At 46.5% G+C, this 15,090-nt stretch overlaps 1 protein-coding gene across 1 annotated transcript in view; it reads right to left on the reverse strand.

Moving 5' to 3' along the window:
* The window catches only part of ABCC4 (ATP binding cassette subfamily C member 4), a 216,663-nt gene that overhangs the window by 121,389 nt on the left and 80,184 nt on the right, over positions 1 to 15,090 (reverse strand). The window contains exons 11-19 of the mRNA XM_049778722.1: positions 13,756 to 13,947; positions 10,842 to 10,936; positions 10,647 to 10,733; positions 9,163 to 9,259; positions 5,705 to 5,914; positions 3,659 to 3,799; positions 3,157 to 3,194; positions 2,470 to 2,564; positions 337 to 483 (exon numbers count right to left, since the gene is read on the reverse strand). Of these exons, the coding sequence (XP_049634679.1) occupies positions 337 to 483; positions 2,470 to 2,564; positions 3,157 to 3,194; positions 3,659 to 3,799; positions 5,705 to 5,914; positions 9,163 to 9,259; positions 10,647 to 10,733; positions 10,842 to 10,936; positions 13,756 to 13,947 (1,102 nt within the window). The remainder of the gene's footprint in view (positions 1 to 336; positions 484 to 2,469; positions 2,565 to 3,156; positions 3,195 to 3,658; positions 3,800 to 5,704; positions 5,915 to 9,162; positions 9,260 to 10,646; positions 10,734 to 10,841; positions 10,937 to 13,755; positions 13,948 to 15,090) is intronic.

Genomic DNA, 15,090 nt, shown 5'->3' on the forward strand with positions numbered 1-15,090 from the left:
AGATTCTAGACAAAGATGGGCTAGATAAAGGCAAACACACAGCCCGAGTATCAGCAGTGGTTTGACCACCTCAATATGCTGACCCTCAAGCTTGATCAGCAATGCAACCAGCGCCCCTACCTAAATCTCTCAGCCAAGTAAACATCTGTGGATTTTTCAGCAAACACATAGACAGGCACAAATGATGGCATGCTCCCACCTGGTACAAATGTTCTCTGAAGAGTGAAACTTGTAGAAAATGGAGCCACTCAAGCCCGTGCATCTGGCCCTTTATTTTAAAATACCAAACCAGTGTCTGACTAGTGCACAAGAAAAAAGTCATCGTGTCCTACTCACCTATTGGGTTTCTATCAAAGAACAGCACGGGTGCTTTCAAGATGGACTCAAACATGCGGTTGTGCAAGGTCTGTGACGAATTCACCAGGACGTAGAAAACCAGCAGGGATCTTGCTATGCCAAAGATGACAGTGGCCACAGTGAGACCTGCAAAACAGTAGGCATTCAGAGAACATGGAAGAGCGAGCTGTTCCCCAAAGGCACAACGACTGCTCACAGGCAGTTGGCAGAAAAACTGCACAGAGCTGGCTTCATGAAGGGTCTTGAGTCTGCCCAGCTCCAATCTGCTTGAGATACACGGCCAGTAAGGAACATGTCATTGATTTTTCTCAACAGGAATTGTGTGTGCATGTGCGTGTGTAAAGGGCAGTCATGTGTAACCCACAATTTTCTCCCAGAGGCTCTCTTCAAGCAATTACTAGTTCTGAAGTACGCATAATAAAGCAAAGCCGATTCATTGTTTTATCTTAGAATTCAGGGTTCAATCTTCAGAGCCCAAATCTTACTGTCTATTTAGCCCTTTAATCTTCAACTGGCGGTATGTTATGTTAAAAGCACAATAATGAACAAAGAAGCAGGAGAAACAAGTTTCCATTTCTTGGTCGAACATGGTCAGGTAGCTTAAAAACAATGTGTGTGTATATATCAACCGTATATTGAAGTGGGGAATAGGGATGACGTTAAGATTATAACATTGTATGCCTAAAACTCAATCATGAATAACTGTATAATTCATGGTGATTTCAGTATTTAAACAATCAAAACTGTAGAAACCTAGAAAGGAAGAAAAATGCTTTATGAAGGGCTAAGTGGGAAAAATCTAAGTATCTGAATGATAAAAAAGTGAGCACTCAATTTCAACATGAGCTCATTCGTCTGAACATAGACAGCTTGAATATAGACAGCTTCATGTGTGTCGAGACCGAGACCGAAATGAGTACCAACTATGCTCGTTTAGGCCTCCAAACTATTTTCCTAAAATTCTCTTCTGAAGGCTCAAGAATGGGTGTTAATTGGTGCAATAAATACGCCTTCAGGTACTTTCTACTTCTTCCACTAATGCAAGTTGTTTTAACTGTGAAAGCTGCTCAGATTCCTCCAATTCCACCAACAGGGAATCTCCCTGCATGTGCTGGCCCCAAGGATCTGGAATGGGGCTATTTTCTTCCTCCCACAGCTCCTGGGGACGCTGGGCCCTTGAAAAGAACACGGCTAATGGGCTTGGATCTCTCAGGCAAGGGATCAATGAAGAAAGAAGCAACAAATTTCAGCTAGTGGGCCCTGAACAAAGCCACCCCTCGCTCTATCTTGGTGAAAAACTCATTGGAGCATTTCTGGGGGGTGGTGGGGAAAATTTAAAATTTGAGATGAGGATTTCTCCTTGGCGAAGGAGGCAAGGTGCTTCATAAGGATGCCAGGCACTCTTGTGAGGATCGCGCATGCGGTGTTAATATTAGTCTGGCAAGCCCAATGTGCAATTAATCCCACGGTTGGCAACGTGATAACATTGTGATCTCCAGGTAAGAGAGGAGGAAGAATCCTAATTCCCAGATACTGGAATTGTTCCCTACTTTGAGTCCCTCCTAGGTAATTAGCGAGACCCCAGAGAGGAGCGGGATGGGAAAAGGAGGTTCGCAGAATCTGGGGGGAAGCATAGTTTTTCTTTGGGGGGGGCCGTGCTGCTCAGGGGATTTCACCCAAGCTCAATAGGAGCCGGGGGCTTATTCAGACAGAATTGGAACAATCTGAACCATGGGGTGGGGAATCCGTTTCTAATCCCTTTGCCCATCCATATAATGATAGAAGATTTAGCTCCTGCGACCTATTAGAAGAGACAATAGTCGCCGAGTTCCACTGGCTGCCTCCCTGAATGCTCCGTCCTGGTTTAACGGTGACAATCCAGCACCGGAGCACATTAAAGAGTCTTCGTTCAACCTCTTTCGAGTAGATTTTTTTTTTCTCTTCAAATAATTATTCTAATTAATTCAGGGGCTAAATGTGACTCGGGCTCTTAAGCTGTTAAGACATGACTGAATTACTCCTGGAAGCTCAGCTTCTTCACACAGGTGCAGCGTGTGTGCCCCCCCCCCCCATTCTTTTGCTGGGATAATAGACCTCCGGATCCCACTTTACCTGAATAAATGCCCAAGTACCAGTGAAGATCCAGCTCCTGGGTCATATTCCCCGATGTCTTTGCTGTGATATTCAGAGCACTCTGCTTATTCGCCCTGAGAAATTGAGGGAGAAAGTATTAGGCTCCCAAACAAGGATAGGTAAACACATCTGGGGTCTTGGTGCTGGCAATTTTCTTCTGCTTTTAAATGAATCCTGATGGAGGAGACATGGTTTTTTTTCTGACCTAAAGTGATTTCCCAGCTACCCTGGTCTTGATCAAAAATTCCATTGGAGGAAATGGAGTGACTATACAGGGGGGAAAGAGTTGGTCTTGGATGTGTCTGACCCAGGTTTGATCCCCAACATCCTATATGGTTCCCCAAGCACTGCCGGGAGTAACTCCTAAATGCAGAGGCAGGAGTATCCCTGAGCATTGCTGGGTGTGACCCAAAAGAAAACACACACACACACACACACACACACACACACACACAATATTCCACTGGAATCACAAGTTTGTGAAGACCCTGGGGACTAGACATGAGGGAAAAGACCATTATGGGTCATAGTCTACCAATGACAACTTCCTTTTGCTCTCCCTTGGGGATGAGGGAGACCCTGCTGAGGCTTTCATCCCTAAGAGTCAGAAAAAGGGCAAATTTCTGTTGACTATCAAATACATCCTTTTAGACCAGAGCCACTCACCAGTATGAAAGCCACCAGTCCTGAAGGACGTAGGCCACCTACAGGAAAGAAAGAAATCTCAGTCACATAGCAGCAGTTGCTTCCTCCTCAAGACTCTTCCCCAGGGGCCTGAAATGGGCAGCTATGGGAGCCACTGGGAGACTGTACGAGGCCCAATTCCAGCCCCCAGTGGGTCAGACTCATGCCCAGTAACAGTCTGGAAAAGATTCCTCTTGTTCCCAAGAAATCCAGTCAGTCTCCTCTGTGACTCTCATCACAGAAAGCCCAAGGGCCTGAAGAGATCATTTGAAGGGACATAGATAAGCAGAGTCTAAGTTAGCTCTCTGCATCTTGTGAGGTAAAAACCCGGGTCTACTGCCTTAGTTATGACTTGATTATGACTGGTGTACAGGACAGGTGCTGGTCCCTCAGGTACTAAAAGATTGAAGGCCACAGGTCTAAATCACATCCTTCATCTTAGAGCTGAAGATCTACCCACCCCAGAATGAACATTCACACTTACCTGGGCAACCATGTTTATGAGAAGAAGAAAGATGATCACAGACCAGTGAGCACCAGCAGTGAAGTAATTCTTATAGGCCTTAAGACCCACTCTCCCCTCAGAACGGCTTTCCTCAGGCACCGTTACTTGGACATTCTCAGGCTGTGGAGAAGATAGGCCATGAAAGCACGTGATTTCCAATCATAGCCACCACATTTTTAAACCAAAAAATCACAGCAAGACTGTGAGAAATAAGCACCCCCAGATGCCAGTAGGGGTAAAAAGGTCTTCCCCTCAGCCAGGCAGAAGAGTGTGGAAATATCTAGACCACGCCATCCCCCAAATCCAGCACCACCACCCCAAAAGGAGAAAAAGCCACCTCAAGCAACTTATATCTTAGAAAATGAAATCTTGCAAAAACAAAATCTTGCCCTTTGCACAGCATAGATGTTATGAAATTAGGTGATACTCAGCAAATTAAGTCAGAAGAAGCTTTTTAAAAAGAAAAACACTGAAGTTAAACATAAAATTGGCACCAAAACAATAGTACAGTGGGTAGGGCATTTGCCTTACACAGCTAGCCTGGGTTTGATTCCCAGCATCCCATATGGTCTCCAGAATGCCATTCTGAAAACTTGTCAGGTGTGACCCCAAAATAAATAAATAAAAATCAACAAATAAATAAGCAAATAAAAACCCACTCATCTGTTGGTTACAATATAATACAATCTGCAGAGCCAGGGAAAAGCAAAATCCGGGAGCATCCTTAAGGGGGATGGAGGATTAATGCTACGTTAGTGGTGGGTACCAGGTGGGTTAACATACTTTGAAGTGGTACCCTAAAACATGTCCAATCTTGTAACCAATTTTACCTCAAAAAATGTTTATGTGAATTGTGATTCCCAGCCCTTGTTCAATAAAAATATTTCACTGAATCATAAAAGCCAAAGCTGATAAAACACACACACACACACACACACACACCAATGTTGAATGCAAAGGTGACTTGGTGTCATTCAATGGCAAAAATACCAAATAGTCACCCAACTGAGCTCAAAAGCAAGTTGAAAGAATACGCTTGGGAACAGACCTGAGATCCAAATAGACTGGTAGACTGAGTTTCTGTATTCTTTTTTGGGGGGAGGGGGGGAGTCCTGTGAGAACTGATGGAAAGTACCTGGTGCCAATAGTGAAGCTATGCCATTCTGGAACATTCTGGAGAGTTATAGTATATTTTGGCTTGAAGGACTTAGAATGTATTATAAGTTCCTAGAATGTTCTGGCTCCCTGAGTGCCCTTGGAGGACATGGCTTTGATCTTGAGGGGTAAGATATAAATTTAGGATCCTCAGAACATGCTACTCTGATCACTATAAATCACCTGATGATGGGCCAAAACAATGCCACCAGCCACCTACAGTGCTAGAACATCCCAGGAGCTGGGGCCAGAGGGGGAGGGTCTTCAAGTGAAGACCTGGGGCCACCCCAGCAAGTGGCAAAGACAGAAATTCTGAGAACCAGTTTGAACAACTTAGACCCTCTGCAAGTTTCAGTGGCTCCTGATCACCAGATGTGGGAGGCCACCAGACACAAGAAGGTGAACCCCATGTAACCCCAATCTGTTCTGTTTTAAGTCTAGCAATTTCATGAAATGAAGTCTGGGAGTTGCAGAATCAACTTAGGGGTCAAAATACATATCATGAGCAGAATGAGATCACAAGTACTCTAAGATCATGGCTCCCTAAGGTCATAAATTCCCTACAATCCCAAACTAAATAAGACCCCAAGTCCCTAAAATCATGAGTTCTGTAAGATCATAGTATCCCTAAGATCCCAAGATTATAAAGACTCTTAAGATCATGGGTCTCTAAGATTATGGAATCCCTAAACTCATGAAATCTCTAAGCTCATAGGATCCCTAAGATCATAAGGTTTCTAAGATCATGAGGTTCCTAAGATCGAAAGGTCCCTAAGGTCACAAGAGCCTTAAGATCACAGGGTCCATAAGACCCCAAGGTCCTAACAGGCCACAGAGGCATGACACAGGGCAGGGTGTAAGAGGACTCACTTCCTGGCCTTCCGGGCCACCATCCTTCAGTGAGGGCCTCGAGGATTGCTGAGACCACACGGAGGACTCAGAGATGGTGCGTTTTCTCAGTATGGGCGTCCCAGGAAGTGGCGAGTGTTCAGCCTCATCATTCTCCTTCTTTAAGAGGGAACCAAAATCGATGCCAGATTTCTGAAACTCCGTGTAAGTCCCCTTTTGTACCATTTCCCCCTGAAAAACAAACAAAAGCCCAAAAATTGATGAAGAGTAACCTAATCCACTGAGAACCAAGACAGGCAACTGATCAGCCACCAGAATCGGTCCAAGGAAAAGACACCGAGATCTTAAATTTTGACAAGCCAATCCAGCTCAACCAGATAGAGTACCAGGCATTCTAGGACCTGCCATACAAGACACAGAATGTCCTGGATGCGAAAGGAAGCAAATGCACATGTGTTGGCGTGGGTATCGGCATCAACTTTCTTTGTTTTTGCATCTGACTTAATTTTTTTTTAATTATGTACTCAAAGAACCAGGATTTATCAAGTCACTGATAGTTTTATTTTAGGCATATCATATTTTGACCTTTATCCCACCACCCATTTTCAGTCCCTCCGCTAGTGCTCCCAAGCTCTGTCGTCCCCAACACAATCCCAACTGCCACCAAGCACATTTCACATTTCAAGAACTGCAGTTTCAATCTCATGCTGTCTGTGTCGCTCAACTTGTCAGTACAGCCCTTCATACAATACAGCCATGTGAGCCATGTCTCTATCACAGAAAAAGCAGCTCTGGAAGGGACAAACACTGACACTGGGGTATGAGGACCCGGCCCAACAAGGACACCACTATGTTGCCTCATGACAGTTGTAACTGGCCCCACCAGAGCAACTTACAAGCCAGCTAGCAAGATCACACCCTGACATTCATAAACACCTTCCAGCATGCAAAAGCCTTCCAACACACCAAGCAGATACATGCCTGCATGAGAAAAATCACTCTGGAGAAGCACACAACCACACAACTCATCCCTGTGGCCCAAGCAAGACCCCACACATACACATTCAGCCTCGGCCAGTGTAAGAACCGCCTTTGACACAGTTGAGCCCGTCACTACGGTCCTACCCTGCAGAAAGAACAAAGGTGGAGTGACGATTCAAAGGATGCCATCTTTGTATGAAGAAAGCCTGGATTCAACCACAGACTCGGTGTGGTCTGAGCACTCTCAGGAGTGACCCTTGAGCACTGCCAAGCACAGCCCCAATACCAAAGAGCAAACAACCAAAGTTCTTACAACAAAGGCTGGAGTTTCCGCTTTGTGCTAAGGCAGTGAAAGGAAACCCAGCTAACTTCCAGAGGAGAAGAGCTGGTGGTCACAAAGCACAAAGCCCATTAAAGGAGGGTGATTCCTGGGCAAAGGGATCTTGGACAGACCCCACCAGACACCCTTCTTTCCTCCCACCACCCAGATGAAGGGCAACTAAGTATATTCCAGTGAAGTGTCCGAGTTCAGGAAAACACCTGAGACTACACTATCAGGACATGCCAGTGACATATGCGAGGGTGACAGGCTCCCCCTAGTCAAACAAGAGCCCACATCCTGTGGTGACATATTTTCATGGACCCCAAGCTATGCCTGGAATGAGTCTGGCACATGGATGGAGATTCCACTCAAAGCCAGGCACTGACTGTGTTGTCAGGACAGTCCTGGTTATCAGGACAGTCACCTGTTCATCCTGGCCTCCCTCCAGAAAACAAGCTAGATCCTCAGAAATTATAGAAAGGAGACCCCAATAACTCAGGAGCCAGTTACCCACATGATACCTGACTCTCCCCATGGAGGGGTTCTGTGCCCATCCCACCATTGCCAACTCGCTACAAATTCACTTTGTAAACAACTGAATGGGGCTACCTTATTCCCAGAGAATAAGGAAGTCTACAAACATCAGTGGCTCTGAAGAGATGAACTTTCTGCCTTTCTAGAAACTTCCCTCAGTTTCCAGAAATGTCTGACACAGTCTGAAGGATCATGGCCACAACCACATGGAGGCACCAAACAAGATCGAAGCCTTTGAGTATTTGGCCTATGAACAAGGTGAGTTTGAGCCTTGATGGTCCACTTACATGGCAATATCTCCCAGCAAGTGTAGGACAATTCTGCAAATGCACCAGATGCATTTTTGGGAGGGAGGGAAGGAGTGTTGAGGTCATGCCTGGCCATGTGGCAGGGTCCTCTCCTAGGTCTGGGCTCATGGGACCATAGTGATGATGGGAACTAAATCCAGGCTCATTATGTACTCAACACTTCTAAGTTCTCTCTCTCCAGCCCTCCATTTTTATACCATTTTTGCTGCAGCCTGGAACATAGCATAGAAAAGCAGATTCCAACTGCTGCAGTTCTATGTTCAGAGAGGCTTCTGGTTAAGAGCCAACTATTAGTTAAAATTGGGGAGGGGAGTCCTCTGTGAATCTTCCACAATTTCCACCCTCGAATGCCTCACTTTGTTCTAGTATCAACCTGTATAGAAAACTGGGTCACAAGCATGTGAAACACATTTTCCTAAGAGCAGAGCCCATGGATCTTGGGCACTGTGGGAGGGGGTAACTGTCCTGTCACTGAGCAGGAACATGGCGGGGAAGTGTACTATGGAACCTCTGCTGGTCTCACACTGAAGGTGCAGAGACTCACCCATACCATAGTGTGACTTGTCTGGCTGGGGTGGCAGCTGTTGTCAATGGAAGATGCTCTCTAGTCAAGAATTTGGGACGATCCTCTCCCTGACCCTCCAATTTCCAAGTGAAACACTATGCTGGAAGTCACGGGAGAAGCAAAAAGAAATGCTAATTTAAATAGTTGTGGGGCCGAAGCCGTGGTGCAAGATATAAAATATCTGCCTTGCACACACTAGCCTAGGACCATGGTTCGATCCCCCAGTGTCCCATACGGTCCCCCAAGCTAGGAGCAATTTTGAGTGCATAGCCATGAGTAATCCCTGATTGTCCCCAGGTGTGGCCCCAAAACCAAAAATAAAATAAAATAAATAAATAGTTGTTGGGCCAGAGTGATAGTATGCAGTGGTTAAGGTGCTTGCCTACCATATAGTTGTCCTGGGTTGAATCCACAGCACCCCGTATGGTCACTTCATATGCACTGACGGCTAGGAGTGATTCCTGAGTGCAGAGCCAAGACTCAGCCCTGGAACATGCTGAGTGTGGCCCAAAAAGCAAAAATAAAATAAAACAAAACAAACCCAATCTTATGATCCCTGATGATGTTATTGCCGTCATCTGCTAGTAACTGGCAGAAGGGATTTACGTCACTCCCGGAAAGAGGCTGCAACAGACATTGTTATGAGATTCTGAATTTGATCCAAAAATATTGGCATTCTGGGTGTGACCCAGAACAGTGAGCATCTGGGGCTCTTCAATCACCTCAGTGCCAGTCAATCCAAGTCAATCACAAGTTCCCAATCACTTACGTCTTTCAAGATGAGGATCTGACTCGCCGCTTTCAGGTACTGTAGCTGGTGGGTGACTAAGATGGTTATTTTCTCGTGCAGACTCTGACAGATACACCTACAAGAGGGTGTTTTGGGGGGAGAACACATTAGTGAGCATAGGGAGGCACACAATGAAACAACATTAGTACGTGTTCAGAAAACTGTCAAATGACCTGCTAGGGATGTGCAGTTGAAATGCTACGCCAAAATAAATGTCACTAAATGTTAGTGATTTATTATCAAAATCTCCCGGGATAGGGGCAGAGGATGGAATAAAATGCTCCCTAAGGCACATTATTAGATTCAATAAATGTTATGAGTTGGGCCTTAAAATAATTTTAAAAACATAAAAGGCTAGATTCTGCAAGAGGCTATTTGGAAGTGCTGTGTTCAAGTGTAGCTGGTCCAGGTAAGAAAATCTAAGTAGAAGGAGGAGAGAGATGACAGGAGGGAGAGTGCCTGTCTTGCATGGATGTGACCTGGGTTTGATTCCTAGTACCCTAGAGCAGGGGTCTCAAACTCGAGGCCCGCGGGCCATTTGCGGCCCTCCCTACAACATTTTGTGGCCCACGGCTGGCCTTTAAATATCGCAGTATTTGCGATTATTTGCTTACTGAATAATCGCAATAAAAATCGCATTAATAAAAAAAATTGCATTAAACATTCGCATAGCCCGAGCAGTTCCGTTTGGGGTATGCAAATGTTGAATGCTATTTTTTGCGATTTTTTTTCTTATTAATGCAATTTTTTATTGCGAATATTTGGTAAGCGAAATCCCTTATGCAACCCTGCCTCACCCCGACTTTGCCTCTTGCGGCCCCCAGGTAAATTGAGTTTGAGATCTCTGCCCTAGAGGGTCCCTCTCAGGAGTGATCCCCAAGTACAGAGTGTGACTCTAAATAACAAAAACAAACAATAAAAACAAAACACAAGAGACAGCCCTGCATTCAATCAACAGACATGGGTAGTAGTTGCAGATAAAAGCCTGGAGCAAAGGAACCATTTCACTGGGTAGAGAGACGTGGTGACCAGCACACGGACAGAACATGGTCAGTGAGCGACTGAGCTCAGAGGGACAGAGGGAGTCATAGGACCATGAAGACTCTGAGAAGAGTGCCAGGAAGGGAGTTCTGGAGACAGAGCGGTTCTGACAGACACAGCTTAAATGGAGCATGCAAAGTCATATGTGTGTCTGTGTCTGCATATGTGTCTGGGTGCTTCTCTGTGCATTTTGTGTGTGTTTATGTGTTAGTATACAATCTATGTATCTGTGTCATCTTGTGTGTATATGTGCATGTCTGTGATTCTGTGTGTGCATTTATGTGTTTGTAGCTCTTCGTCTGTGCGCGCTTGTGTGTGTGTGTGTGTGTGTGTGTGTGAGAGAGAGAGAGAGAGAGAGAGAGAGAGAGAGAGAGAGAGAGAGAGAGAGAGAGAGAGAGAGAGAGAGAGAGAGAGAGACTCACAGCTCGAACAGGTGCCGGCTGACTTCTGCATCCACAGCACTGAGTGGGTCATCCAGCAGATAGATGTCGGCATCCTGGTAGACAGCTCTAGAACACAGAGGCAACTCAGACACAGTCCTGCACCCCAAACCCACGAACCCATGAACCACTGCCATGACCTGGTGGCTAGGCGGTGCTCTCAACAGTGCCGCTCACCTGGCGAGGTTGACCCGGGCTTTCTGGCCTCCACTGAGCGTGGTGCCTCGGTCTCCAATCACGGTCAGGTCACCATCCTCCAGCAGCTGCAGGTCCTACAGGAAACAGAGATGGACACAGCCTAGGACAGGCACCCTGACCTGGAAGAAAAACTACTCTTTCATTCTTTCGGGGGTGTCTAGGGTCACACCCAGAAGGGCTCAGAGGCTTCTCCCAGCTCTGAGCTTTGAAGTGTCTGGGCTCAAATCTAGGCAGAGCTGGCCTCCGGTATGTGACTCCGTCTCCTGTGCAAGATGTGCACCCCCAAAACAACAAAGCAGTAGTGGTCAGGGGAGACAGTGTGACGAAGAGAACATGGTCAGGACTGTGTGGCACAGAGACTGGGCCTTAGGAATCGCCTCCAAACTTGACCTGAGAAGACTTAACCTTTAGGTGTTTGAGTGAATCACATTTACATCCCTAAATCCACCTGGCTCTCACTTGACCTCCTCTTGGGTTGAATTTGTATGAGAAAAAGAAAAAGAGATAGCGTGCGTGAGAAAGCAAGCAAGCAAGAAAGCGCGTGCAAGAGGGGGGGGAGAGTGAGAGCGAGCGAGCATGCTATTAGGGAAATAACTACACTAACAACTGGCATGACAATGTTAAAGAATGAGAGAAGTCAAATGCCTGTCGCAAATACAGGCAAGGGTGTGGGAGGGGGGCACTAGTCGTGGGAATGTTGCACTGGTGAAGGGAGGTGTTCTGTTTATGACTGAAACCAATCTACAATCATGCTTCTAATCATGGTGCTTAAGTAAAGATTTTATATATTTAAAAAAAACTCATTTTAATCAATTTTAGAATAATCCAATAGATAAATTATATTTATCTCTTCAATAAATCCTAAGAACTAAAAAGAAGAGAGAGAGAGAGAGAGAAGAGAGAGAGAGAAAGAGAGAGAGAGAGAGAGAGAAGCAAACTGAATGCATGATTTTCTCCTGACTAGCTTGGTTTATTAATTCTTCACAGCTATCTGCTCCAAACCTGTTCCCCTAAGGTTGGAAATACAGCACATAGGGTGAGTTTACAAGTATGTGTTGAGTGTGTTGTGTGTGACTGCATATATTTGTGAGTGTGTGTAGTGTAGTGAGTGTGTGACTACGTGTGTTTGTGTACTGGGTGTCTGTTGAGTGTCTGCCTGCGAGTGTATGGGTGTTACGAGTGTCTAAGTATGGTGTGTGCATATATGAGTATGTGGCTATAGGTATGCTAGAGGGTATGTATGTGAGCGACTGTGAGTATGTGAGCTACTGTTATGGAGGATTATGTTAGAGCATGACTGTGTTAGAACGTGTGGCTGCATGTGCGTGTTCGAGCCTTAGTGTTACAGCTTAAGTGTGTATGATGACAGCATACATTTGTCTATGTGCATGTGTGTGACTGCATGCATGAGCTAAGAATGTGGAGTGTGTGGTATTGAAAGTGTGTGTGGCAGTAACAGAAGCTACTTTCCTTTCTGTCTAGCTCTCCCTGCTGGCCTGATGTCCCTCGGAATAGCACAACTCCTTAGTCAATGGAGTCTAAGCTCGTCACACGAGCAGTGACACCCTGGACCCATCATGCATCACCCCTCACTCATCTCCATCCAAGATACACCCAGGAAAAGCCTCTTTCCTCCCAAAGTGCCAATCACCCACCTTTTACCTTTGAACCCCCCACTGGCCCTGGCAGCCCTGGGCACAGGAACAAAAGCACAGCAGGTGCCCACTGCCCACAGGCCTGGAAGGGCCCATCGAGGCCATTCTTCAGGGCCTCAGAGCCCAACAGCAGCGAAGCCCATTTGCCCTCTTGGCCTTCCTCTTTCTTCACCCCTACTCTCCCACCAGAGAAATTGTTTTCCCCGATTCACCCAGCAGGCCCCACTGAGCACTCAGCAACTTTTCCTGCCAACGTCAGTGTCCTTTCTGCACACAGGCCTTAGCGGGTCACATGGTGCCAGTGAACCTCGAAACCTTAAAGTATTCCCTAGGGTGAAAATAACAAACCATGTGGCAAAAACCATATGCAGGGAGGGAAGGCAACCCCAAGTCCTGGGAGGCAGCAATGATAGAGACAGACAGGGAGAATGCAGGGCTCACACAGGCACCTGCTCATTCTGGGGAAAACTGAGGCACCTTCAGAGGAGCTCACACAAATCTAGGGCCTAGTCGGGTCAGGGGTCGAGCTGCCAGAGTGTGGGCTCCAAGGATGGCAAGTGGCATGCAGGGCAGAGGGGAGTCATACCCTGTTCTTCCCCCTTTATTGGTGAGTACACATTTTTAAAAAATTTTTAAACTGGGGCCTGAGGCATAGCACAATGGGGAGGTGTTTGTTTTGCATGCAGCTGACCTGGGTTCAACCCACAGCATTCTATATGTCCCCCAAGCCTGTCAGGAGTATTTCCTGAGCACAGAGTTAGGAAAAAACCCTGATCACTGAAAGGTATGCCCACCCCCAATTTTTTTTTCGAAGTGAATCAAATGATAAAAATAAAATAGTCACACAATTGCACAAAGCTTTTTGGGTTTGGGATATTGGGTGGGATTTGTTATTCCAAGCCTCTGGGGTACCAGGCGTGTATCTGAAAGAACCCGAACCACCACAACCAACACACACACACACACACACACACACACACACACACACACACACACACACACACACACGTCTTCATTCACTGTCACTTTTGTCAGGGTTGAGGTATCTCACTCTGCTTTTACTTTCTTTTGGGGGGCCCACACCTGACAATGCTCAGGGCTTACACCTGGCCCTGCACTCAGGAATCACTCCTGGTGGTATTCAGGGGACCATTTGGGATGTCAGGGATCGAACCTGGGTGGACAGCCTACAAGGCAAAGTTCTCCCCGCTGCCCTACGGCCCTGGGCCCCAACTCACCTTTTTCAGTGCACACGCCTTGATGACCCGCTCGTACCGCTCCTTCTCGTACTTCCTCCCAAAGAGGATGTTGCTCCTCACGGTCCCCGAAAATACCCAGGGCTGCTGCGACACGTAGGCAATGCTCCCATGCACGCTGACCCGGCCCTGGCTCGGCGGCAGCTCGCCCAACACCGCACTCAGCAGTGACGACTAAAAGAGAAAAGACCAGAGTGGAACATAGGTTGGGGGAAATGGGGACACAGAATCCAGCACGGACAAAATCCCTCAAGAACTCAGACACAGTCTGAAACATATATGGTGGTTCTTGCATAGAAGTTCATGATTGATTAAGAGGCCAGACACACACACACACACACACACACACACACACACACACACACACACACACACACACACACACACACACACACACACACGGTTTTGAAAAGGCAGAGTGATTAGTGACGCAGACCATACACAGTTTTGGGGCCAGAGCGATACAGCACTGCAGCACAGCAGGTAGAGTATTTGCCTTACACATGGCAGACAAGGGTTCAATCCCCGGCATCCCATATGGTCCCCCATCCTGTCAGGAGTGTTTTCTGAGGACAGAGCCAGGAGTAATCCCTGAGCACAGCTGGGTATGGCCCAAATCCCCCCCAAAAATTATTTTTTAAATATATATATGACAGGCCATGGAGAGCTCCTGGTAGGTAGCTAAGGAGCTCACAAATGAGAACAATCCCCTCAGCCTGTGAGCCACTCCTGAATTTCAAAGCTCCCACACAAAGAGCAGGCCAGCTTGCAGCAGGGGTGATGTCTGTGCAATCCCTGCGGGCCGGATTCTCCTGTGCCCAACACCTGTTCTTGAAAAATGTGGGATAAACAAAAGCCCAGATGCCTGAGCAAAGATTATTCTGGAAAATTCAAAACTGCCCTCTGGCCCATCTAATTGCCTCACCACTTCTAGATGACAAGCAGCACAAGCTGTAGCTCAGCTGTGAGACTTCCATGCCTTCCCCTCCAAGGAGCTCTGACAATTTCAGAACCATCTATAGCAGGGGTCTCAAACTCGAGGCCCGCGGGCCGTTTGCGGCCCTCCATACAATAATTTGTGGCCCACGGCCAGCCTTCAAATATCACAGTATTTGCGATTATTCGCTTACTGAAAAATCGCAATAAAAATCGCATTAGTAAGAAAAAAATCGTATCAAATATTCGCATAACCCGAGCAATTCCATTTGGGGTATGCAAATGTTTAATGCGATTTTTTGCGATTTTTTCTTATTAATACGATTTTTTATTGCGAATATTGGGTAAGCGAAATCCTTTATGCGGCCCTGCCTCACCCCG

Source organism: Suncus etruscus, chromosome 8, assembly GCF_024139225.1.
Source record: "Suncus etruscus isolate mSunEtr1 chromosome 8, mSunEtr1.pri.cur, whole genome shotgun sequence".
In the NCBI taxonomy this organism is placed as follows: domain Eukaryota; kingdom Metazoa; phylum Chordata; class Mammalia; order Eulipotyphla; family Soricidae; genus Suncus; species Suncus etruscus.